Below are 26,886 nucleotides of genomic sequence, written 5' to 3'. Positions count from 1 at the left end.
CTTTGAGAATGACTAGCTTCCCTCTGAAGGGGGATGTTTGAAAACCATCTGCCTCTCCTATTTTTGCATCCAGGATCCCCTGTCTCTATGGATGAGCAGCGCTGATTCTGAATCACAGGCAGCCTCCGTTCTGTCTGTCCTCCCTCTGTCCTCCAGGGAGGGGCCTGAGGGGTCTGGGGGAGAGGGGCCTCGGAGTGGGGGCCAGCCAGGCTCCTGCTCCAGGGACCCAGCTGGACTTTGGAGAGGCCTGTAGAACCTAGCCCTCCTGCCTGAATATTGACAGGCCCTCCTCTAAAAGCAACAGCACCAGCTTGCAGCTTTTGTTCTAGGAGCTAGGGGGCCTACCACCTAATCACTTACAGAATCACTCTGTGGTGTTGCACTGGGAGGAGTAGAGACACAAAGGACCACTGAAACAAATTCAACCTAGAGAGAGAGAGAGAGAGAGAGAAAGCCCTTCACATCAATTCATGTTTTTGTGGTGGCCAGACAGAAGCTCCTTTGGTGACTGTGTTTGTGTGTGGGATTAAGGGTTGATTATGCTCTGCGTGTGTGAAAATGTGATTCGCTGGAAAAATAGAAGGAAATATTTAGAACCTGAGCAAAGCTGGGTTTTGTTCACATGCTGTTGGTACAGGTGTGAACCAATTATGTATATAAACCCTGGATTGCTGATGCTATGTATTGGCCATTGAATATGAATGGAATTCTACAGTATTTCAATTAAATGTTTCAAGGACAAAATTACATGCATTGAAGTAGTTATTGTTGTACTGGTGACATTAACATTATTAATCTCTAAAAATGATACTTTATGGATTTTTTTTATTTGTATGTTTACCTCACATAACAGAATGTTAAAAGTATGTCAACAGTATAAGAAACGTGGCAAAAACGAATGTCGACATTAATAAACGCATTTCTATCGCTTCCAAATAATTTTTTACAATGGTGGGAGAGTGCCAAGATGGAGGTGCGATGGCTTCAACACAGCGCCCCCTATCAGTCATCTAGTGTATATAAGCATTGGTGTGAACAGATGGGAAAACAAAGCTGACTTGTACTGTAATCAGTGTCAATGGAAACAAATTGACAACACATTCTAAATGTCACGTAGGGATCCTCTCCTGGTCCACGAGCCAGTTGATCAGTGTCGTCATGATGCTGACTGTAAAGGTTGAATGGTTGATTGGGTGACACTGTGTCATGTGGAGCAGTTTGTGGTTGATTGACCATGATGACCGTGACCGAGGCTTTGCATTCCAGTTATTCAGTAGTCATGAATGGCTGAGCTCTCTTTCTATGAAAGAGTCCCCTCGTCTCTGAGCAGGTTCATTGTGTGTGGCACACGTGCATGCGTTCATGTCCAGCCTGTACCGCCACCCACCATGACGTGCTGTTGTGTTTCCGTGGAGACGGGACGGGGATCAGCTGTGTGTGTGTGTGTGTGTGTGTGTGTGTGTGTGTGTGTGTGTGTGTGTGTGTGTGTGTGTGTGTGTGTGTGTGTGTGTGTGTGTGTGTGTGTGATACAGAAGGTGGTCAACGGTCAATGGAAGGATGGATGTTGTATACATCTTCTGCTGCTAAACCTCCTTATCTCATATACACACACACACACACACACACACACACACACACACACACACACACACACACACACACACACACACACACACACACACACACACACACACACATACACACACACACACACACACACACACAGACAGTACTGAGCAGAAAAGTACTGATATACAGTGCCTTCAGAAACTATTCAGACCCCTTGACTTTTTCCACATTTTGTTACGTTACAGCCTTATTCTAAAATTGATTAAATATATTTTTTTCTTCATCAATCTACACACAATACCCCATAGTGACAAAGCAAAAACAGTTTTTTAGAAATGTTTGCTAATTTATTAAAAATAATAAACGTAAATATCAAATTTACATAAGTATTCAGACCCTTTACTCAGTACTTTGTTGAAGCACCTTTGGCAGTGATCACAGCTTCGAGTCTTCTTGGGTATGACGCTACAAGCTGGGCACACCTGAATTTGGGGAATTTATCCCATTATTCTCTGCAGATCCTCTCATGTTCTGTCAGGTTGGATGGGTAGCATTGCTGCAGAGCTATTTTCAGGTCTCTTCAGAGATGTTCGATTTGGTTCAAGTCCGGGCTCTGGCTGGGCCATCCGAGGACATTCAGAGACTTGTCCCGAAGCCACTCCTGCGTTGTCTTGGCTGTGTGCTTAGGGTTGTTGTCCTGTTGGAAGGTGAACCTTTGCCCCAGTCTGAGGTCCTGAGCACTCTGGAGCATCAAGGATCTTTCTGTACTTTGCTCTGTTCATCTTTCCCTCGATCCTGACTAGTCTCCCAGTCCCTGCTGCTGAAAAACATCCCACAGCATGATGCTGCCACCATGCTTCACGTAGGGATGGTGCCAGGTTTCCTCCAGATGTGACGCTTGGCATTCAGGCCAAAGAGTTCAATCTTGGTTTCATCATGACAGAAAATCTTGTTTCTCATGGTCGGAGAGTATTTAGGTGCCTTTTGGCAAACTCCAAGCGGGCTGTCATGTCCCTTTTACTGCGGAGTGGCTTCCGTCTGGCCAATCATAAAGGCCTGATTGGTGGAGTGCTGCAGAGATGGTTCTCTCATCTACATAGAGGAACTCTGGAGCTGTGTCAGAGTGACCATCAGGTTCTTGGTCACCTCCCTGACCAAGGCCCTTCTCCCCCGACTGCTCAGTTTGGCCGGGCGGCCAGCTCTAGGAAGAGTCTTGGTGGTTCCAAACTTCTTCCATTTAAGAATGATGGAGGCCACTGTGTTCTTGGGGACCCTTCAATGCTGCAGACATTTTTTGGTACCCTTCCCCACATCTGTGTCTCGGCACAATTCTGTCTCGGCGCTCTACAGACAATTTCTTCGACATCATGGCTTGGTTTTTGCTCTGACATACACTGGCAACTGTGGGACCTTATATAGACAGGCCTTTCCTATCCAATCAATTGAATTTACCACAGGTGGACTTCAATCAAGTTGTAGAAACATCTCAAGGATGGTCATTGGAAACAGGATGCACTTGAGCTCAATGTCTAGTCTCATAGCAAAGGGTCTGAATACTTATGTAAATAAGGTATTTCTGTTTTTTTTTTTAATACATTTGCAAAAATATCAAAAAACCTGTATTCACTTTTTTTTCTTTTTTTAAAATCAATTTTAGAATAAGGCTGTAACGTAACAAAATGTGGAAAAGTCAAGGGATCTGAATACTTTCCGAAGGCACTGTAGAGTATATGCACAGACACAATTCCCCTCCACACACACATGAATAGCCAAACTCAATAAACCATGAGAGCTGGTCAAACCTGGTAACTTAATTGCTAAATCATCAGATTGTAGTTACACACGACTTTTGCTGGGGAGCTTTAACCTCATCCACATGGAGCTCTATTGCGCTCTCCCTGCATTAAGATCTGCACTGGACCACAAGAGATTTAACCATAATAAATTACCCCTGTTTACAAATACATCTCAAAATGCTGCACGCTGCTTATTCCACACTTTGAGTTGTGATGTTGACTCAAAAATCAATTAGTAATTAAGTGTGGTAGAAAAATGGTGCATTGAGAAATAAGTTAATATAAGATAGTATGATTACAAGTAATAAAGGCTTATATCTTATGAATGATTCATTCCTCTTCTGGAATGTTGGAGAGATGATGACGATCAGGTGGAAACAGTGTTCCTGAATTATTAATTGACCAATCAGAGAGAGTATCTCAAGCTCTCTGGGGGAATCGTCCAACTGGGTCTGGTTTTGAGGGAGTGTGGTACTGAGACTATTACATCTGAGAGGAGCCAACTCTCTGTCCAGACCTCTGTCGCTCAGACATGCACAACTAGTACTGTCACCTAGCAATACAACTAAATGTTATATTTTTATGTACAATGCACAAATGTTTGAAAAAATACATATTCATTTCCCATGAAGAAATCTCAATAAAAAAAGAGTAATCACAATTTTACAGTTAAATCCAAATGTATTAAAATACTGTAATAATGATCTTATCCTTTAATTATTTAATTATGTGCACAGTCTATTCACAGTATCAATCGGGCCGATACAGGAGAGCCACGGCTGCCGTCAACTCAGCCACCTCCTGGTCTTCTGAGGTCAGACCCTGCACTTCCCTGTAGGGGTACCATCTCAGCCACCTCCTGGTCTTCTGAGGTCAGACCCTGCACTTCCCTGTAGGGGTACCAACTCAGCCACCTCCTGGTCTTCTGAGGTCAGACCCTGCACTTCCCTGTAGGGGTACCATCTCAGCCACCTCGTGGTCTTCTGAGGTCAGACCCTGCACTTCCCTGTAGGGGTACCATCTCAGCCACCTCCTGGTCTTCTGAGGTCAGACCCTGCACTTCCCTGTAGGGGTACCATCTCAGCCACCTCCTCGTCTTCTGAGGTCAGACCCTGCACTTCCCTGTAGGGGTACCATCTCAGCCACCTCCTGGTCTTCTGAGGTCAGACCCTGCACTTCCCTGTAGGGGTACCATCTCAGCCACCTCCTGGTCTTCTGAGGTCAGACCCTGCACTTCCCTGTAGGGGTACCATCTCAGCCACCTCCTGGTCTTCTGAGGTCAGACCCTGCACTTCCCTGTAGGGGTACCATCTCAGCCACCTCCTGGTCTTCTGAGGTCAGACCCTGCACTTCCCTGTAGGGGTACCATCTCAGCCACCTCCTGGTCTTCTGAGGTCAGACCCTGCACTTCCCTGTAGGGGTACCAACTCAGCCACCTCCTGGTCTTCTGAGGTCAGACCCTGCACTTCCCTGTAGGGGTACCATCTCAGCCACCTCCTGGTCTTCTGAGGTCAGACCCTGCACTTCCCTGTAGGGGTACCATCTCAGCCACCTCCTGGTCTTCTGAGGTCAGACCCTGCACTTCCCTGTAGGGGTACCATCTCAGCCACCTCCTGGTCTTCTGAGGTCAGACCCTGCACTTCCCTGTAGGGGTTCTCATGTTTAGATTCAGCCTTCCTCTTCCTTAGAACTATTACATGTTCTACTGTCTGGCCACCGAGGCTTCTGCTTCTCTGACAGTTTAGTGAAAGTCAGAGCTCTGTGCCTCACGACGCTCTGCATACCAACCAGACAGCATTTTTCTTCGTCTGGCAGGTGCTGAATGTACTGGGAGATAAAGAGCCCTATTTGGCCAGCGCTCCCAGTACAACATACAGACGCCGAAGTATCCTGTTAAACTGTAGAGAGAAAAAAGACGTATGCCAAAAAAGCCATAAGCTATGAAACTTGGGTATAAATGTTAAGAATACACTGTTTGATTCTCACCATTGTTTTTTGTATTTTGAAATTCAACTTCAATGGCCTCTGAAATACGTTCGGAAATTTTATCCACCATTTTAAAAAACAATCTCATTAAAAAAAAACACAAATTGTTGTCACCAAAACAGTTCCAAAACAACACTGGTGCCTATAAATTCAAACATTCTGCTGAAGTTCCTGTATTCAATTGTGATATTATCACATTCAAATGTTCTAACTTGCTTCTTTATTGTGATGTTATAATGGTCTTCAAATGAATTGAACACACACACACAGGGCATAGTCTACTACAATACAGTATCTCATACGTTTCCTGATTTATTTATTTTTTGCTTTTCATGATATACTCAGGCCTCATATGATCCCCTGAATAAATAAAAATGATAAATGAATGTATAACCAAGTCTTTCCAAGAACCATAACATATATTCGATCTTACCACAATTTCAAAGTTCCTCTGCACCTCCTATAGAATGTACTTAAAAGATGGTGTCTTGTCTTAGAGTAAGCCCTTCATTGAGGCCTCTTCAGGTACTAACTCCCATCGTAGACATGTTCTGGCTAAGACCTGCTGGGGGATATGGTGGTCCGTGCTATTCAGTGAGCCATTGAGTGTCGCAGAAGCTGTGCGAGTGCGCGTGCCTGTGCCAGTGCGCGTGCCTGTGCCTGTAGGAGCCTGCAAAGCAACATTTCTGTGCAAGTAGACAAAAAGTACAATCTCATCTAATCTCATTTCATACTCTACTCTTCTACACTTGACCTTACATTACATAGATTCTGTGGGAAGATAAGCCATAATGTAAATAAGTAGAAAGTGTTCATTCTCATCTCATGGGACCATCATCTCAAGTGTCTTAATAGGGCGTTGGACCACCACAAGTCAGAACAGCTTCAATGCACCTTGACATAGATTCTACAAGTGTCTGGAACTCTATTGGAGAGATGCAAGACCATTCATCCACTAGAAGATTCCGTCATTTGGTGTTATGTTGGTGGTGGTGGAAAACGCTGTCTCAGGCGCCGCTCCAGAATCTCCCATAAGTGTTCAACTGGGTTGAGATCTGGTGACAGACGTCCATGACATGTGGTTTACATCGTTCTCATGCTCATCAAACCATTCAGTGACCTCTCGTGCCCTTTGGATGTGGGCATTGTCATCCTATGGGGACATAGCCAAGGTAACCAAAATAATGGCCTGCCCAGCATTTTTATACATGACCCTAAGCATGATGGGATGTTAATTGCTTAATAACTCAGGAACCACACCTGCGTGGAAGCACCTGCTTTCAATAAACTTTGTATCCCTCATTTACTCAAGTGTTTTCTTTATTTTGGCAATTACCTGTAGATTGTAGCCTTTACATTAGGGCAGAGGTGCAGAAACGCTTTGCACCATGAATAAAAATGAGCATTTCTTATTGGACAAGGCCAGGTAATCCCTCTCTATTTCAGTCTGTTTCCTTCTGTTTGGTTCCTAATGAATGCAACCCTGGTGTTGTAGAGGTAGCCTTTACAGGTGTGAACAGGATCCACCTTTTCAACATGGCCGGTATCCAGGGGTCATTGGCTGAGTGGTTTCTGCTGTTGTTGATCACTGCTGTGATCACCTCAATCAAGCATAAAGCCAGGATTCCTTTGTCATGACAAGTCAGCTCGGAGCGCTGTGTGAAAACCTGTGTCAGGAGAATGGGGACACTGTGTCTATTGATCTGAGACAGGGGCTGAAATATCATCGCACAATACCCTTGATGCCAAGAGGGACAACCCTGGAGCTTTGTAGGTGATAAGAATGGCCCTGGTGGGACATAGTCTTCTCCATAACCATATTCAAAGGGTATAAGATGTTTTGCCATTAAAAGTATGGACTGAACTGGCTACTTGAGTGCTGCTGGTTTCAGATCATTACTACCACTACCATTGTGCCCTTGAGCAAGGCACTTAACCGTGGCTAACCCTCTGCCTCTCCAAGACCAATATACGTTCTAACCAAGTACTGTATCTATTCTTTATTCTAATCTATTCCCTCTCTGTCTCCCCAGGCGTTTGGCCAGGCCTACTCCAACCAGCGTAAAGTGGCGGAGGACGGCGAGAGCAACGAGGAGTCACTGCTGCAGGAGTCAGCGTCTAAGGAGGCCTACTACATGGGCCGGCTGCTGGAGTTGCAGACAGAGCTGAAGCTGAGCCGCTCGGTGGCGTCCAACGCGTCCAATGAGAGCGAGAGGCTCAACGCCGTGCTGCAGGAGCACAGCGAAGTAGTGACCTTTGACCGCTGATGTCACTTACTCACACCTCAGACTAGTGTCAGGCTGTAGTACAGTTTGAGCTGGAGCATGGTTTCACTTTTACACTGTGGGCTACTATGAATACACAGTATGATGTTCTGTACACAATGTAGCCTGTAGCCAGTACTGTAGTGTCCCACATTTAGATTTGTAGATTAACATGAGGTGCATCTTGCTTGTCTTCATTTCTTCCCTGCTGATCTGTTTTATTGGTGGTGTTGTTTGTGTCAAATTCTGTGTTAGATACAGTAGCGATCACAGGAGAGTGGATAGGGGTCATGCAGAGTGTTTGTGTGTGTGTGTGTGTGTGTGTGCATGTGCGTAAGCGTACATGCCTGTGTGTGTGCGTGGTGCATGCCTGTGTGTGTGTGAGGGAGGGAGGGAGGGAGGGGGGGTTACGTGCGTGTCAGCAGAGGGGTTTGGGCCGGGGTCAGACGCTGCTGCGACCACGACCCTATTGTGGAAGGCAAATCCTGTGCTAAGCTAGGGAATAAGAGAAATACCCTGAGCTCGGCACATGTGCGTCCCCAAGTGAGCCGGGCTGCTCTCCCATCACACAGCGCAGGGCAGACTGTACCCTCCCAGCCTGGGAGCCGCAGCAGTTCATTCACTAGTTAGATTAGCTGCTCTACGCGCTGTTGGCAGGGACCGCTGGGGTCGCACAGTCAATGTTTGTTTCCGCTTCACTTGTCATGCCAAGCTTTCCAAAAATGTCACTCCAGTTAATGTGATTCAAATTTTTGTAAAAGATCAATATAATTTGTCTCGGATGTATAAGATTATAAATAATTGAACCAATTAACAAAGTCTAAAACATATTGAAAGATTACATAGGCTATACGTGTAATTGGGCCAGAAACCATTGGTACTGTCCAATGAAAAGCCTCCTAATGAATGAAAGGATATTCTGGCTGTTGCTCTTTAAAACGACCTGCCCCTCAGCCTCCCATTTTTTACTGTGCCTAGTTTAATCAAGCCAATACACTGTCTCTGCCTCCTCTGACCAGGGCAGCCCTTGGCTCTTTGATGATCTGTTGGTTAGCCTGTTGCCTTGCTGTGTAGACCTCATTTGCCTGTGCGGCGCATATCAATTAGAAGCCTGTCTCTTTTTTTAAATGCGGGAGACAGATGCTCCAGCTACACAAGGGTCTTCATTTGTCTCTGACTGCGTCAAATCAGCTGCTTTCATGTGGATTCCAAACAGCTTCTGTAGCAGCAGTATTTGCATCTAGGTAAACCAATGGAATGCAGGGAAGAAAGTGTTTTTCTAGGCTTGGAGGCTAAAAGATAGAGACTAGGTTAATAGTAGGCTCTGTGTATTATACTGTTTGTAAATGAAATAAGGTCTGGCCTGTCGCTAGTTGTTAACCTGCATTGTTGAAATGAATCCTGGCCCTGATGTAGAATGGGCTACAGTGTTGTCCTTTACCATTGTGGCTGTGTTGTGCCGGTGTTTGACGGTGCACTGGCCTTGACCTGACCCTGTGGTGGTGTGGAGGAGCCTCTGATAGACCCCAGCCTCTATAGGCCCTCGCTGGCAGATCATTGGCCAGTAATCCCCCTGGACGTAGTCCTTATGCCCTGCTTTGTGACGAATATGTAATGAGAAAACACTGTCCATTAGCAACCCTCAGGGGTCATATACAATAAACAGTAATGTCACAGAGTTTGTTTATTCGTTTTTCCCAAATGTATTTTTGCCATTCTACTGTCTTCTTCGTAAGTTGCCTCGAGGTAGCAACAGGGGGAAGTGCTGCATCGCGATGAGTAGCAACGCTGTGCTACAATGCTGTAAAGTGTGTCTCGAGGTGGGTGGGTGTCTTCTGGAAGGAATAACAAGAGGAGATAAAGTGCTCTGATATCTAAAGTGGTGTTCTTTTCTTCTTTTTGTGTGAATCTTGGCGTTGACATCCACATGAAAACGCGGAGCTTTCGCTGCTGAGGCTCATCTTCCCGACGTGCAACCGATTCCCCAGATTTATGACATTTTCGGGTCACTACTAGAATTTCTCCCACCTAATATATCATCTGATCCACCACAGCATGTTCAGATCTCTGTGGCTGCTGCCTCTGTTCTCTGCTGAAAAAAAAAAAATGATCTTGCCGCAAAGGAGAGTGCTGAATCTTAGCTTTTTACTCAAGGGGTGGGGGGGATTTGTTTGACAGCGTCTCAGTCTGATTATCATCAACACATCAGAGGAGATACTGTGTGCGTGGCCTATTTAGATTTGGTGCATTAAAGAGAGACAAGAGGCCTGGTATCTGGACTGGACTTATAGATCCTGCAGAACAAAGGCATCTGTTATTACTGAATCCAGGAGTTTCAGAACATGCAGCAAAGTACCACTGATTCACATACTACGGTGCCAACACAGAGACAAAGTAGTGCTGACACATGGCAGACTGTTTTAGTTCATGTTTCGAGACATAGACGTTCATACTGTAGTTAACAGACAGTAATTACGTCATGTTGTAACTACCCAGTAAAGATGAGGTAGTTTGGCGTCCAGCAGGGGATCTACACATAGTCAAATGATTCTATGTGATTTAAACATGTTTTGTGAATGATTATACAGTATGTACTTGATGTGTGGAACTGTTTGCAGATTAGGACCTGACTTTGCCTCACTTTCCTTCTCTCGCTCCTCTCTACTCCTAGAGTAATGAGATGCTGGAGTTGCAGCGGACCCGGATGAGGGAGGAGATCAGGGAGTGTAAATTCAGAGAGGCCCGTCTCCTACAGGACTACACCGAGCTGGAGGAGGAGAACATCACCCTGCAGAAACTAGTGTCCACACTCAAACAGAACCAGGTCAGCATCAACACCATTACTGTTATGGTTTAGTGCACACACAGTACAGACAGCAACGCCTGTCTCTCAGCCATTAACGTTATTGTTTACCTCGCACAGTCATCAATACATCTTAAAAATGACTCATGCACAGTCATAGCAAATGATGTTACTCAAATGTTAAATCGGCTCATCCAAGTTCCTTATTGTCTGACCTTAAAGAGGCAATCTGCAGTTGCTACATCTTTTGGACATATAAATTAATGATATGCACCCATTGATTCTTGAAGAATATAACTTATAAATGCCCCATGAGCTTAGTTCAACTCTCTTACCCCATCAGAACCCAAAATATAAACTTGTTTTACTACAATGTCTGTTAACAAAGTAAATAAAAACAAACACTATATAGCCTCAAAACATAGATAAAACTGTAATGTTGATATCATGGATGGTCAGTCATTGCATCCATAGCTCTGGCTATGAATTTGAGAGTGGTTACATTTCCCTCAGCTTTTTAATGAAACGGGGGTGGGGATAACGATTGGTTAGTGTTTGATCTGCTGATTGTGGCTTTAAAACTACTAACAATGTATATGACTTATAATCCCTGTCATTCATCTGTCATTTCTGTCTGTGTGTCATCCATCTGTGTCCTGTCTGCCTGTGTGTCCTCCATCTGTGTCCTTTCTGTCTGTGTGTCATCCATCTGTGTCCTTTCTGTCTGTGTGTCATCCATCTGTGTCCTGTCTGTCTGTGTGTCATTCATCTGTGTCCTTTCTGTCTGTGTGTCATCTGTCTGTGTCCTTTCTATCTGTGTGTTCTCTATCTGTGTCCTTTCTGTCTGTGTGTCATCTGTCTGTGTCCTTTCTGTCTATGTGTCATCTGTCTGTGTCCTTTCTATCTGTGTGTTCTCTATCTGTGTCCTTTCTGTCTGTGTCATCTGTCTGTGTCCTTTCTGTCTGTGTGTCATCTGTCTGTGTCCTTTCTGTCTGTGTGTCATCCATCTGTGTCCTGTCTGTCTGTGTGTTCTCTATCTGTGTCCTCTCTATCTGTGTGTCCCTTTTCCTCCTGTCCTCTGTCTGTCCCCTGCTCCCCCTCTCCCCCAGGTGGAGTATGAGGGTCTGAAGCATGAGATCAAGGTTCTGGAGGAGGAGACGGTGCTGCTGAACAGCCAGCTGGAGGACGCTCTGCGTCTGAAGGACATCTCTCAGTCCCAGCTAGAGGAGGCCCTGGATGCCCTGAAGATCGAGAGGGAGCAGAAGAACAGCCTGAGGAAGGAGCTGGCCCACCACATCACCCTCAGCGACAGTGTATACGGGGCCGGAGCCCACCTGGCTCTCACCGCCACGGTCGACGGGCTCAAGTTCGCCACAGAAGAGGTCGGGAGCAATGGTACAGCCATGCCCAATGGCAACAATGGGAATGAGGATAGCAACAGCGACTGTAACGGCCACCTGGGACTGGTTAAGGTGAACGGCGACTACCGGCTGCCCAGGAAGGGGGAAGGGCTGCACGGTCCTGTGTCAGACCTCTTCAGCGAGCTCAACCTGTCTGAGATACAGAAACTCAAACAGCAGCTCCTTCAGGTGGGTCTCTAGTCTATTTGAAACATAGTGGGTTCTTCTCACTACTACGTCTGAGGGATTGTTAGCCTGGTCCCAGATCTGTTTGTGCTGTCTTGCCACCTCTTATGGTCGTTGTCAGGTAAAAATGACCATAGGAGTTGGCCAGACAGCCCAAGCAGATCGTGCACCAGGCTGAGTGATTGTTGTGACACTACGTGAATGTCCTTGTGAGGTTGTACCTAGGTCTTTGTTGTTACCAGGGAGTCTTTTAATCTCTTCCATCTGACCACCTTCCTCATTTGCTCTGAGCAAATCAATGTGGTTTACTTAGAGAGACAAAACCAGCGATTTGGCCTGCACACCTAATGCGTTAGGGCATAGTTATCGACCCCCTCTGTCCGTAGCACATTTCATTAGGGAATGGGAGTGTCAGCCTTCAGATTAGACAACCGAACAACCTGCCTCTTTCATCACACTACTGCAGGCAGCAGCCAACCAATCACAAGGTTGTGACATTTTGAGAACAACAACAAAAAAGCCTGTCAGATGTCGTCCATATTTTATTATCTAGCAGACCATAAGTCTGTGACCACGCTCCGTATGATTTACCAACGACTAGTTTCAGAGCTGTTTTGGTCTTTCTGGAGACTTCCATCTCAAGAGGGCCATTGGGGCTCATTTGGTAGATTTTGGGGACATGTAGGGATGTTGGCAGACAGGGGAGAGTAGAGCGGCAGAGCGGTGGCGTGGAGGAGTGTACGGCGTCTACCATGGGGAGGTCTGTCAGGGCGATTAGTGTCAGACAGTGCAGGGCAGCGGATCCTGAGGAGAGTGGAAGGCAGAGGGAGAAAGACGGGCTGCTGGGACAGAGCAGTACTACTACGCTCCTTACAGAATCCCTCACAGGGAAAGGAGAGAACACAGAGGCCCAACACACATATGCACAGGGAGGATACACAGGACAACACACATATGCACAGGGAGGATACACAGGACAACACACACATACTGTACATACAGTACATACAGGTAACTGCCAAAATAAAGGAAACACTTGAGTAAATGAGAGATACAAGGTAGATTGAAAGCAGGTGCTTCCATACAGGTGTGGTTAATAAAGCAATTAACATCCCATCATGGTTAGGGTCATGTAGAAAAATGCCCAGTTGCCCATTATGTAGGCTACCATGGCTAGAAGAAGAGATCTCGGTGACTTTGAAAGAGGGGTCTCAAAGGAGCGTGTGCGTGTTTGCGTGCGTGCGTGCTCGTGCGCCTCTCAGTTAACAGATCTCAACCCAGTTGAACACTTATGGGAAACTCTGGAGCGGCGCGTCAGACAGCGTTTTCCACCACCACCATTTCTCGTGGAAGAATGGTGTTGCATCCCTGCTATAGAGTTCCAGACACTATGAATCTATGCAAAAGTCCACACTTGTTTCTCTTGCTGAGGTCAATGGGGAAAGGAATGATTTGTGGATGCAACATGTATCACTAGAGGTTTGAATTGGTCTTCGAATCCCCTCTTGGATTAATCAAGGTTCCATTAAGTCGCTGTAAACAACACCAGGTTCTTAATTGCTTTCAGGAGAGGGCGGTTTTAATTTGTCATCCTCACTGTGTTGTAATTTAGATCTGTTTCCATCAAGCATTTCATTAGATTTACTCAATTTATCTCAGATAGCAGACATATAAAATACAATATAAACATTTGTCATAAAAGTATGGCATAAAAGTGGTTTGTAATTATTCCTTACAATATCCACTGAGATGCATGTGTTTTAGTCTACTGTACAGTCTATGGGTGAAAAATGAAAGATCTGATGGCTGATGCCATGAATGCTTACAGATCAATGTATAAATTTTATGAATCGACTTACAGATTGTGCTTTGCCTGTGTTGTGATTTCTCTTTATCTCTGTCTGTAGATTGTACATCCTACACACACACACAATAGTCCGACAGGGTTATTTATTGGACTAGCTAGTAGGTACTGTACTGCTGAACCCGTTGACATGTGTTTCCCTGGGCCTCCTCCCATTGGGGATCAATAAGGTTTCAAAGCCTCAGCACTGGGTGGACCGGATGACCGACACACTCCTCTGACAAAAAAGACATTAAACAGCACTTGAGTTCAATTACTGGAATATCATGCAGGGGGGTTGTGCTTAATTTGTGACAAGCAAGCCGTGATACTTACATTTACATTTACATTTAAGTCATTTAGCAGACGCTCTTATCCAGAGCGACTTACAAATTGGTGCATTCACCTTATGATATCCAGTGGAACAACCACTTTACAATAGTGCATCTAACTCTTTTAAGGGGGGGGGGGGTTAGAAGGATTACTTTATCCTATCCTAGGTATTCCTTAAAGAGGTGGGGTTTCAGGTGTCTCCGGAAGGTGGTGATTGACTCCGCTGACCTGGCGTCGTAAGGGAGTTTGTTCCACCATTGGGGTGCCAGAGCAGCGAACAGTTTTGACTGGGCTGAGCAGGAACTGTACTTCCTCAGAGGTAGGGAGGCGAGCAGGCCAGAGGTGGATGAACGCAGTGCCCTTGTTTGGGTGTAGGGCCTGATCAGAGCCTGAAGGTACGGAGGTGCCGTTCCCCTCACAGCTCCGTAGGCAAGCACCATGGTCTTGTAGCGGATGCGAGCTTCAACTGGAAGCCAGTGGAGAGAGCGGAGGAGCGGGGTGACGTGAGAGAACTTGGGAAAGTTGAACACCAGACGGGCTGCGGCGTTCTGGATGAGTTGTAGGGGTTTAATGGCACAGGCAGGGAGCCCAGCCAACAGCGAGTTGCAGTAATCCAGACGGGAGATGACAAGTGCCTGGATTAGGACCTGCGCCGCTTCCTGCGTGAGGCAGGGTCGTACTCTGCGAATGTTGTAGAGCATGAACCTACAGGAACGGGTCACCGCCTTGATGTTAGTTGAGAACGACAGGGTGTTGTCCAGGATCACGCCAAGGTTCTTAGCACTCTTGGAGGAGGACACAATGGAGTTGTCAACCGTGATGGCGAGATCATGGAACGGGCAGTCCTTCCCCGGGAGGAAGAGCAGCTCCGTCTTGCCGAGGTTCAGCTTGAGGTGGTGATGCGTCATCCACACTGATATGTCTGCCAGACATGCAGAGATGCGATTCACCACCTGGTTATCAGAGGGGGGAAAGGAGAAGATTAATTGTGTGTCGTCTGCATAGCAATGATAGGAGAGACCATGTGAGGATATGACAGAGCCAAGTGACTTGGTGTATAGCGAGAATAGGAGAGGGCCTAGAACAGAGCCCTGGGGGACACCAGTGGTGAGAGCACGTGGTGCGGAGACAGATTCTCGCCACGCCACCTGGTAGGAGCGACCAGTCAGGTAGGACGCAATCCAAGCGTGGGCCGCGCCGGAGATGCCCAGCTCGGAGAGGGTGGAGAGGAGGATCTGATGGTTCACAGTATCAAAGGCAGCCGATAGGTCTAGAAGGATGAGAGCAGAGGAGAGAGAGTTAGCTTTAGCAGTGCGGAGCGCCTCCGTGACACAGAGAAGAGCAGTCTCAGTTGAATGACTAGTCTTGAAACCTGACTGATTTGGATCAAGAAGGTCATTCTGAGAGAGATAGCAGGAGAGCTGGCCAAGGACGGCAGGTTCAAGAGTTTTGGAGAGAAAAGAAAGAAGGGATACTGGTCTGTAGTTGTTGACATCGGAGGGATCGAGTGTAGGTTTTTTCAGAAGGGGTGCAACTCTCGCTCTCTTGAAGACGGAAGGGACGTAGCCAGCGGTCAAGGATGAGTTGATGAGCGAGGTGAGGTAAGGGAGAAGGTCTTCGGAAATGGTCTGGAGAAGAGAGGAGGGGATAGGGTCAAGCGGGCAGGTTGTTGGGCGGCCGGCCGTCACAAGATGCGAGATTTCATCTGGAGAGAGAGGCGAGAAAGAGGTCAAAGCACAGGGTAGGGCAGTGTGAGCAGAACCAGCGGTGTCGTTTGACTTAGCAAACGAGGATCGGATGTCGTCGACCTTCTTTTCAAAATGGTTGACGAAGTCATCAGCAGAGAGGGAGGAGGGGGGAGGAGGGGGAGGAGGATTCAGGAGGGAGGAGAAGGTGGCAAAGAGCTTCCTAGGGTTAGAGGCAGATGCTTGGAATTTAGAGTGGTAGAAATTGGCTTTAGCAGCAGAGACAGAAGAGGAGAATGTAGAGAGGAGGGAGTGAAAGGATGCCAGGTCCGCAGGGAGGCGAATTTTCCTCCATTTCCGCTCGGCTGCCCGGAGCCCTGTTCTGTGAGCTCGCAATGAGTCGTCGAGCCACGGAGCAGGAGGGGAGGACCGAGCCGGCCTGGAGGATAGGGGACATAGAGAGTCAGAGGATGCAGAAAGGGAGGAGAGGAGGGTTGAGGAGGCAGAATCAGGAGATAGGTTGGAGAAGGTTTGAGCAGAGGGAAGAGATGATAGGATGGAAGAGGAGAGAGTAGCGGGGGAGAGAGAGCGAAGGTTGGGACGGCGCGATACCATCCGAGTAGGGGCAGTGTGGGAAGTGTTGGATGAGAGCGAGAGGGAAAAGGATACAAGGTAGTGGTCGGAGACTTGGAGGGGAGTTGCAATGAGATTAGTGGAAGAACAGCATCTAGTAAAGATGAGGTCAAGCGTATTGCCTGCCTTGTGAGTAGGGGGGGAAGGTGAGAGGGTGAGGTCAAAAGAGGAGAGGAGTGGAAAGAAGGAGGCAGAGAGGAATGAGTCAAAGGTAGACGTGGGGAGGTTAAAGTCACCCAGAACTGTGAGAGGTGAGCCATCCTCAGGAAAGGAACTTATCAGGGTGTCAAGCTCATTGATGAACTCTCCAAGGGATCCTGGAGGGCGATAAATGATAAGGATGTTAAGCTTGAAAGGGCTGGTAACTGTGACAGCATGGAATTCAAAGGAGGCGATAGACAGATGGGTCAGGGGAGAAAGAGAGAATGTCCACTTGGGAGAGATGAGGATCCCAGTGCCACCACCCCGCTGACCAGAAGCTCTCGGGGTGTGCGAGAACACGTGGGCAGACGAGGAGAGAGCAGTAGGAGTAGCAGTGTTATCAGTGGTAATCCATGTTTCCGTCAGTGCCAAGAAGTCGAGGGACTGGAGGGAAGCATAGGCTGAGATGAACTCTGCCTTGTTGGCCGCAGATCGGTAGTTCCAGAGGCTGCCTGAGACCTGGAACTCCACGTGGGTCGTGCGCGCTGGGACCACCAGGTTAGAGTAGCAGCGGCCACGCGGTGTGAAGCGTTTGTATGGTCTGTGCAGAGAGGAGAGAACAGGGATAGACAGACACATAGTTGACAGGCTACAGAAGAGGCTACGCTAATGCAAAGGAGATTGGAATGACAAGTGGACTACACGTCTCGAATGTTCAGAAAGTTAAGCTTACGTTGCAAAAAATCTTATTGACTAAAATGATATAGTACTGCTGGCTGGTGAAGTAGGCTAGCTAGCAGTGGCTGCGTTGTTGACTTTGTTTGAAAGTGTAGCTGGCTAGGTAACCTCTAACTGGCTAGGTAACCTCGACAATTACTCTAGACTACACAATTATCTTGGATACAAAGACGGCTATGTAGCCAGCTAAGATCAAATACTGATACTTCACTGCCATATGCTTCAACAGCCTTGTACTTTACCTAGGAAGTGCAATGACATCAGTATTTCCGCGACTCTCTTTCAGTATACTGGACCTGGCCGTTTATACACTATCATTCAGTGTTGTGACTTTTTAGTTGACCGTACTGTTTCTGAACTTAGTGAAGCGCACTGTTAAGTGAACCTCAGAACTTTGTGTCTGTGGTAATGCTGGTGTGGTCTGAGTGGTCCTCACCCTGCAGTATGTCCTTCCTGTCCTCTAGGTGGAGCGTGAGAAGTCCAGCCTCCTGATGAACCTGCAAGAAGCCCAAACCCAGCTGCAGCACACACAGGGTGCCCTGACCGAGCAGCACGAGTGTGTCCACCGCCTCACCGAGCGCGTCAACGCTATGAAGCGCCTCCACAGTAACAAGGAGATGGCCGACGCCCAGGAGTCCAAGACGCACGACGGGTTGCCCGGTCGCCACGACTACGTGGTGAACATCCACGGGATGGAGATTCTGGAGTGTAAGTACAAGGTGGCGGTAACCGAGGTGATCGACCTAAAGGCGGAGCTAAAAGCTCTGAAGGAGAAATCTAACCATTGTGTGGAGGGCCAGGGGGAGGAGTGGAGCAGCAGCGATGGGAAGGTCCAAGCTCTGGACGAGCAGGTCAAACGGCTGGAGAAGAGCTGCCGCGAGGCCCGCGAAAAGGTGGCGCGTTTGGAGGCGGAACTACAGACGGCGACGGGCGTGGCCACGGAGAGCCACGGCATGCTGAACACGGCGCAGGATGAACTGGTGACATTCAGCGAGGAGCTGGCCCAGCTCTACCACCACGTGTGTCTCTGCAACAATGAGACGCCCAACCGCGTCATGCTGGACTACTACCGCCAGAGCCGTAACACCCGCAGCGGCAGCCTCAAGGGCTCCGAGGACCCCCGGGCACTACTCTCCCCCCGCCTGGCTAGACGCCTCGCCGCCGTGAACGCCGGGTTCTCAGAGGCCCCCCGGAGCCCCATGGACTCGCCCTCCAAAGACCCCCCCAGTGGGGACAACGGGACAACAGGGAGGGAGTCCCCAGCACCAGGCAGTCAGGGGAACCCCACCCGCAGCCCCATTGGCTCCCCGGTCATCAACAGCTCCAACGGCTCTCCCTCCTCCTCTTCCGTCCCTCCCGAGGCGTGCGGAGACCTGCGTAAGGAGCCCATGAACATCTACAACCTGAACGCCATCATCAGGGACCAGATCAAACACCTGCAGAGGGCCGTGGACCGCTCCCTCCAGCTGTCTCGACAGAGGGCAGCCGCCCGGGAGCTGGCCCCCTTGTTCGACAAGGACAAGGAGGCCTGCATGGAGGAGATCCTCAAGCTCAAGTCCCTCCTCAGCACCAAGAGGGAGCAGATTGCCACGCTCAGGCTGGTGCTCAAAGCCAACAAACAGGTGAGAAGAGCAGAGAACTGAGTACCTAGCCTAGTTCCAGATTTGTTTGTGCTGTCTCGCCAATGACCGTAGGAGTTTGGCGACAGCACAAACAGATCTGGGACTAGGCTAGGGCTGAGTACCTGGGAAAGTCATCACACTGTTCTCAGCATTATCCAAAAGGTTTGATCAGTTTTCCTTTGCAAAGTGCATTACATTTGCCCTATTTTTTGTTGGAGAAATAAAGTGGCTAATATACACTGTTTACAATCTGATAACATGAAAGTAACTACACAATTAACCCTAACCCCACTCTCTATTCCAGACTGCAGAGGGGGCGCTGGCTAATCTAAAGAGCAAGTATGAGAATGAGAAGTGCATGGTGACAGAGACCATGATGAAGCTGAGGAACGAGCTGAAGGCTCTGAAGGAGGACGCCGCCACCTTCTCCTCTCTCAGGGCCATGTTCGCCACCAGGTGAGTGGCATTCTGGGATCTCATGCAGCCAATTACAACACCGATGTGTAAGACTGTGCAAAGACGATGAGTTGGACCTCTGGTAAATCTCACTGTTTGAGAGTGTATTCCCCGGCTTACACAAGTGTTGTGTCCCTCTCTCTCTCTCTCTCTCTCTCCTAGGTGTGATGAGTATGTGACTCAGCTGGATGAGATGCAGAGACAGCTGGCTGCGGCGGAGGATGAGAAGAAGACCCTGAACTCCCTGCTCCGGATGGCCATCCAACAGAAGCTGGCCCTGACCCAACGCCTGGAGGACCTGGAGTTTGACCACGAGCAGACCCGGGGCTGCGGCGCCAAGGTGCCCAAGATCAAGAGCAGCCCGCACAAAGTAAGTCGACGAGCCGCCCTCACAGCTCCCCCCAGCCCCACCATGATACACAGCCCTTCTTCCACCTGCTCCCACACCTTCAACACCTCCCTGACCCTCTGCAGCCCTCACTCCCTGGAGCTTCCCCAGTCCTCCAATCCCTGGTCGGCCTCAGACGGAGGCACTTCCCAGACCTCATCCCTGGTCTCCTCTCTGCCTCCCCTGGGTCACCCCCAGTGGTCCCTGGGCACTCAGACCTTCATCATTGACCCAGAGTCGCTGAGTTTAGAGTGCTGTCGACTCGTTAACAGTCGAGACTCCAGTCCGCACTCTCCTAGCTCCGCCCCCGTGTCTCCTTACCGCTCACCCATTCCTAAGACTTGGCAACACTTGTCGCCGGGGTCGGTGAGAACTCGTACCCAAAAAGACGCACCTCGCCCCTCTGCTCTGGTCACATCTCCCAGCAACCCAGTCCCTCACGCCTACAGTTCCAAGATGCCCTAGCCCTAGTCCAAGTGGGTGGGTGGGACACAGAGAGGAGGACAGACTGGTTTCCTGTTTCCAGTGTCTGGCTTGACCTATGACTATGCAGTACTGTGACATTCTTCTCAGGAATTGGCTATGAGAAGGAGCCCAACACAGCTTCTTCCATCTGCAGACAATACTCAAGTCTGTTTATAGTTTTGGGCTCATTTCTGTAAATGAAGGGATTTAGGGAAGAAATGAAATATATGTTAGAAATATACCAGTTAATGTGACATTTTTATGACAAATAAAGTTGAGTTTTAGTAACTTTTCTGAGGATTTGTTATGCATAATGAGCTAAGATGGAGTGAAGGATACTTCTACATTTTGGAGATATTTAATTCCGTATAACATACGTTTTTATTTCCTCTCTTGGCACATAAACTGTAAGCTTTTAGAGTAGAAGTGAAGTGCTGTAGCCTAGTCCTCATATCATACAACCTAATTATTGTCCACTATTTTCCATTGTTAGGCAATTGAATTCCCCTGTTGTTGTCATTGCCTATGTTAATTATTCACTTTGTATAATCAAAGTCTGTTTGTCGTCAATATACGCATTGCTTTTTCCAACCATCCATAAACTGTGCAGAGCTACACTGTGACTCTGTTCTGTGGGTCTCATTGGGCGCCACCCAGTGGATGATTGACACAGTTGAAACACAGACACTAATGTCCATTGGAATTCCTCAGTCTATCCCAGGGATGGGCAATGCAGGCCCGCAAGCAACTCGGGCCCCCGCCCCCATCAAAGTTGCTCATCTCTGGTCTATCTATCCCTATGAATGTTTGGCACAGAAAATATAACACCTTGTTGAAATCTCAGGGAATCTTTGCCTGTATAACAGAGAAAGGCACTGTATCTATTATATATCTATCTATACCTCTCTGACACAGTCTATGAATGAAACAATTTTGATGACTCTGCAAATCATATTATAATTCAGGTCATCAAAAAAGATGCGGTAAAGAAGTCAATGTTACTTGACCAAAAGAATGGAATTGCCATGGGAAACGCGTGGGCAAAGATCCAGGGGTTCTCCTCATTGTATTTCACACTATGTCGAGGTAAAAATCTGACTATAATGTTTGTATGGATGTCAACCCCAACACATGTCATCGTTACCAATCAACTGCGTTACAGTTAAAAACAGCGTTGACTGCCATCAACGATTTCTGTATGATAGCTACATGTATGCTACTAGCTCATACAAACGGGAGTTAGCATTTGGCAGTCACTTCTTCTAAACCTGAAGAGGGACAACTTCTACATGTTATGCAGCAAAAACAGCCAAAAAATATCCAAATTTGACTTAAAGTAACCACATTGTGGGCTGTTACAATACATAAATCATGACTGATTTGACGAATATCATGACTGATTTGACGAATATCCACTTTGTTAAATCAAATTTGTTGAATGTGGGCCAATCTGGTCAACATTGACTCCTTTACCGCGTCTATGATTTTAAGGAACCATTCTAGTTTGATTAACATGTTCAAGCCATGATAATAACATGAATCTTGAATTGTCATCAAATCTGGAGCAAAAAGCATTTGACAGAAGTCCCTTCCACAAGTCTACAGCCCTATTCAGTGCCACAATCAATTGCCCCTTCTCTACACTATAATACGTAAAGCATACTATAGCTTGACTTCATTGTGTCCTTAGAGTCTATTATTAATATAGAAAACCAAGTGTGGGGGGGGGGGGGGGGGGACTGACTGATTGATCTATGATGCTTTTTCTGTCAATGTTGATAGCTTTTTGTTGTGGCATGCATGTGACTTTGATCAGTCAGATCCAAGAGGAAGTATAGACATGGTTTATATGCAGATATACCATTCAGAGCAGCATGGAAACCAGTGTGACCTCCTCTCTGTGACACTCTAACCACCTACCCAGACCTACCACGCTGAAAATATCACCCTGAAAATATCACCCTGAAAATAACACCCTGAAAATAACACCCTGAAAATAACACCCTGGAAATAACACCCTGAAAATAACACCCTGAAAATAACACCCTGGAAATAACACCCTGAAAATAAAAGCAGTTCAAAGCAACCCTATGCACATGCCATGTAGTGCCAGCAGATGGCAGTGTCTTAACAATTCCCAATGAGTCATTCCTGTCAAATGCTGTTTGGCCCTCATGTCCCTACCTTGGATAACAAGTTAAATTACACTGACCTCTCTGTGGTTATTAGCTTTTGGCTCCTACAGTGATCAAATGTTTTTATAGACACAATCTGAGGTGAAGAATGTCCATGTACATTCAGGTCCAATCCCTATAGGATAACATGGGTTGCACTTTGACTCTATAAAATAGAAACCCAAGACTGCAGGGTCATTCATTCATTAATGTGTTACAATTGTGTATGACATTATCACTTATCTGATCTAAAAAGGCTGCTTCGTTTTTAGCCCATAGGCTTACATGAGCAGCAGTTAATTGCTCAGTGTGACAGTCGCCATTAGGTTTTTGTTTGTTTGTATGTCTCTTTTTGGTGCAGCACAAAATACAGTACTGGATTTGAAACTGTACGTAAATGTTCTATGTGTGTCTGTGTTTTTCCTTCCTCCTGGAAGGATGGACAGAGGAATGCCTTGTAGGTTGGGTCAGATGAGGATGGTTTTGAATAACGAGGAGTCTTTCAGTGATACACAAGTACTTTATTGGCCTTGGAATATGAACAGAGAGCTCTCTTTCTCCCTCTATCTCTATCTCTCTCTGGCTCTTTCTCTCTCTCTCTCTCTCTCTCTCTCTCTCTCTCTCTCTCTCTCTCTCTCTCTCTCTCTCTCTCTCTCTCTCTCTCTCTCTCTCTCTCTCTCTCTCTCTCTCTCTCTCTCTCTCTCTCTCTCTCTCTCTCTCTCTCTCTCTCTCTCTCTCTCTCTCTCTCTCTCTCATAGAAACATAAACAACTTCTCTCACACAATATTAACTACTGTGGTATGTCAGACTGTAGAAAGCATTTATCATTTACTTTCTAGGCAAATAAATCATAAGAAAAAACTTAAGAGTGCGTAGATTGTATTAACTCAAATGAACTGTATTACAGTAAGATATTAACTTACAGAATGTGATATTCCAGTAAAATGAAAGTGATTACAAGCATGACTACTAAAAGCATAATTACTACAATGCCATTATGCTCTACTGTTATACTCCGAAAGAGCAAAAGGTTTCACAACTGACATCCTCTCCTCGGACATGTTGAGTTAATACATGATGAGGCCAGTGTGTCTATCTGTCCCTGACAAGTCTTTCCTCCTGTCTTGTGCACCCATGTCTTTGTCTGTCCCACTAACCCTGACTGTCACCACTCTGTATATCTGTCTAATTTATCAGTTTCTTGTAGATTGTCAGCAGCCTGCTTCCTCTGCCTCAGTATCGCCACTCTCCCCACAACTAAGGAGAGTCTCCCTAGTCCGCAGGTAACGTCCTAGAGGCCTAAACTCTACATCTCCTCCTGTCTCTTTCCACTTCTCTCACTCCTTGTGACTTGGGCCTGCAGGATACAAACAGCATGCCTCGCACGGCTGGTTCTTAAGCCACAGATATTAATTCATACTCACACTACTATACTGTACTTGTTTTATCAAACACATTACATAACAGGCATCTAGTCACACACACAGAAGCCTGAGCTTAAGAAACTCATTAAAGCGTGAAGACTTGTGTATTTTAACTCTGACTCACAGCACATAGAGTAAAAGGGTGAGGCGTTGGTATTTATGACACAGCTACACGGAAACTGTATTGTTTAGGATAAGGGCTATAATTAGTGTTAGCACATGCATTGGTTTGGCATGAAACTTTTGTCACCAGTAATACTCTGCTTCATCTACTTAATGCAGATCATCTACTTCTACTTTGATCAATTTCCTACAGAACTAACTCAGTTCATCTCACTACAATCCCCAACCAGCCCCCTACAACCCACCCATAAAGTAGATCTCATTGCCTCTGAATCATCCCTACAGGCAAATAGGTAACTGATGTCCTGTCTACTATTCCTTCTCTTGGTCATAGTGTTGTTTAAGCAAGTCAACTCTCCTCCCAAAATATTTGAATGTGCTTCCCCTCTCCTGAAATTTGAACAATTTCCATCTCTGTTGTTTTTGGGAACAGTTTTGTCCCTCCCATTTGTTTCTTTGTTAATTTCTGAGTACTTTATAGCACCAGTGGCATACATGTCCTTTTTACTTTTTTCCCTGTTCTCTACTCCTCTCTTGCTCTTTTCTCTTCTCCCTCCCGTCTTCCTTGCAGTCCGAGTCCTAACATTGTGACGGCCCTCCAGGAGGACCATACACCACCCTTCTCCAGCAGGTTCCCCTCAATGGCCCAGCAGCCTCACCCCCAAGGCCCCTAGGACTCGAGCACCCACACCCATGGACCCGGCCCTCACGGACGCACACAGAACTAAGGACACCTGTCTCCCATCTCCCTCAACTTGGCACCCCATCCTGGTGCCTAGTCTTTGTGTCCCCTCAGCAAGCCCCCCCTCCACAGACCACACTTTCTCCCGGTTGGTGAGGTTACAGAGCAAGTTTGGGATGCACTACTTCTCATTGGCTGGGATGGAATAACATCACATCCTGTCCACGAGAGAGACTGGAGGACCAGACAGCAGTGCAAGCACCAGAGTGACAAATTGACTTAAACAATGTCCTGTATCTATATGATTATTTATTATCTATTTAGCTGACTTATCTATTTAACTGGTTATTTATTGATTTGTGTTTGTTCATCCGTTTATTAATTTGAATTTGCGTGTGATATCATCTGATTGTTTGTTGGTCATTCTTTGAAAATGGAATTCAAGATGTGTATTATTGCTGTGGTACTTGGACTTAAATAATGAGGATTGATTTAGCTCACATTATTAAACTATGGCTGTTATGTCCTTATTGCAATCTTTAAAAAAAGAAAAAATCGATAGAACAAAAACCTCTTTCCCAATTGAAAATAACAAGGTTTTGGATGGTCTATATCCTACAAGTGTAGCCAAAAATGTTCCGTCAAAAACAACGTTTCCTTTTGGTGACGTGAAAGGCTTACGAACTTGCCTAACAGACTAGACAGAATATAAGACGTAAAAGCATCTGTTTGTAAGCATACTCTCTACATGTGTAAGTGGTTCTGTCTTTTCTACATGGTCATGTTAAAGTACACATTGAATTTGACATCAATGCGGAAAGACTAATTGAATGGAAGTGATATTGCGTTACAAGGGTAATGTTTGATGAGATGGGCGTTTTTGATTTCAACGACCAATCTAACGTGACTACACTTGAGATGCTGATTTTTATACAACTTTTTTGCAAGGCATAAAGATTATATTTTTTACTTAAGTTTATTTATTTTTTACTGCTGTTACTGCTGAGGTGATTGGTTATGTTTGTCATGTAGTTGAGATCGTACTTGACATAGAGACTCGAGACTAAGGTAGGAGATGAGGAAGTGAGGTCTGTAGGCCTGGATGTGGCCTTTTGAATTGGACAGGTTGACTTGACTTGACCATGACATGTGTGACATGACACCCCTCGGTTTAGTTTTTACACAGGTCAGATAACACATTGCCCCAGTAGTACCATGTTTCTGTCGAAGGACATTCGAATTAGCTCGTCTTAAGCTTCATGTTGTTTATGTATAAGGGATCGCTTGTTTCACTCTGTCTAACCCAAAATAAATGACAGTAATCAAATCGCATGCTGGGGCATTTTAACAGGGTTATGGACTAAATAGGTTCAAACAAAAGGTTAACTCCTCTCTCCTCCAAACATCCTTCTTTACAAGAACAATTAGGACTATCCACTGAAGCAATAACACTGGACATGACTTCGTTTATATTTGGCTGGATGCTCTGTCAGATCCAATGACTGTGGTGAGATCTCTGTCCAGGCATCTCTCTTCCTGTTAACAGAGCCATAAATATCTCTACTCTGCCGGATGTAATAACATCACACTAACCAGCTGAATGGAAACAGGGATAAATCCCAAAGGCTTCCAGGATATCGGGTGTATTTTGTGAGTCATCCCTACACCTTCAGATCAATTTGCATTCAGGTTTGGTAATCTGGCGAAACAGACATTTTCTTTGTTGGAACATTAATTCAAGGTGAGCCTAGAACCAAACTGTCTGATCATGTTGATGATGTTATCTACCTAATGCTGCATGATTCATTTACCTGATTCACATTATCTCTCTCTCTCGCTCTCTCTCTCTCTCTCTTTTAAATCAAATAATGATTATGTCTTATGTTTGACTAATCAGGTTTATTGAGGGGCAATCTGAACGTCTTGTTACTTATGGATGTGAGCCAGAGGCATTGAGACAGACTTTTCTTTCAGTTCTACATTAATTGAATCACAACATATGGGTGGATTCTGGTATTCTGGTAAGATGTGTATAGTAGCCATAAAGGACAATCACCCTTAGAATCCACACAATAAGTACAGGTGAAAGCATGTTAAATCACAGTGGAGAATGGGTATGCTACTTCTGTACTGTATACATGTTCACATTGATTTAATTTATGTCTATGTTTGTGG

At 46.3% G+C, this 26,886-nt stretch overlaps 1 protein-coding gene across 11 annotated transcripts in view; it reads left to right on the top strand.

Moving 5' to 3' along the window:
* Positions 1-25,797, top strand: part of bicd1a (bicaudal D homolog 1a) — an 88,905-nt gene extending 63,108 nt beyond the window's left edge. For 2 of the 11 annotated variants that reach the window (XM_055939732.1, XM_055939734.1), the window contains 6 exons: positions 7,385-7,597; positions 10,287-10,439; positions 11,528-12,007; positions 17,842-18,999; positions 19,304-19,455; positions 19,618-22,040. In XM_055939732.1, the coding sequence (XP_055795707.1) occupies positions 7,385-7,597; positions 10,287-10,439; positions 11,528-12,007; positions 17,842-18,999; positions 19,304-19,455; positions 19,618-20,308 (2,847 nt within the window). In that variant the 3' untranslated portion in view covers positions 20,309-22,040. Of the gene's footprint in view, positions 1-7,384; positions 7,598-10,286; positions 10,440-11,527; positions 12,008-17,841; positions 19,000-19,303; positions 19,456-19,617; positions 22,041-23,679 lie in introns of those variants that run through there. The other 9 variants (XM_055939736.1, XM_055939733.1, XM_055939735.1 and 6 more) reach the window with 9 other exon arrangements.
* Positions 25,798-26,886: the final 1,089 nt, after the last annotated feature.

The sequence above is a fragment of the Salvelinus fontinalis genome, chromosome 12 (assembly GCF_029448725.1).
Source record: "Salvelinus fontinalis isolate EN_2023a chromosome 12, ASM2944872v1, whole genome shotgun sequence".
Taxonomy (NCBI): Eukaryota; Metazoa; Chordata; class Actinopteri; order Salmoniformes; family Salmonidae; genus Salvelinus; species Salvelinus fontinalis.
The sequence above is the reverse complement of the archived record's forward strand: the minus strand, read 5'-3'. Positions and strand labels throughout refer to the sequence as shown.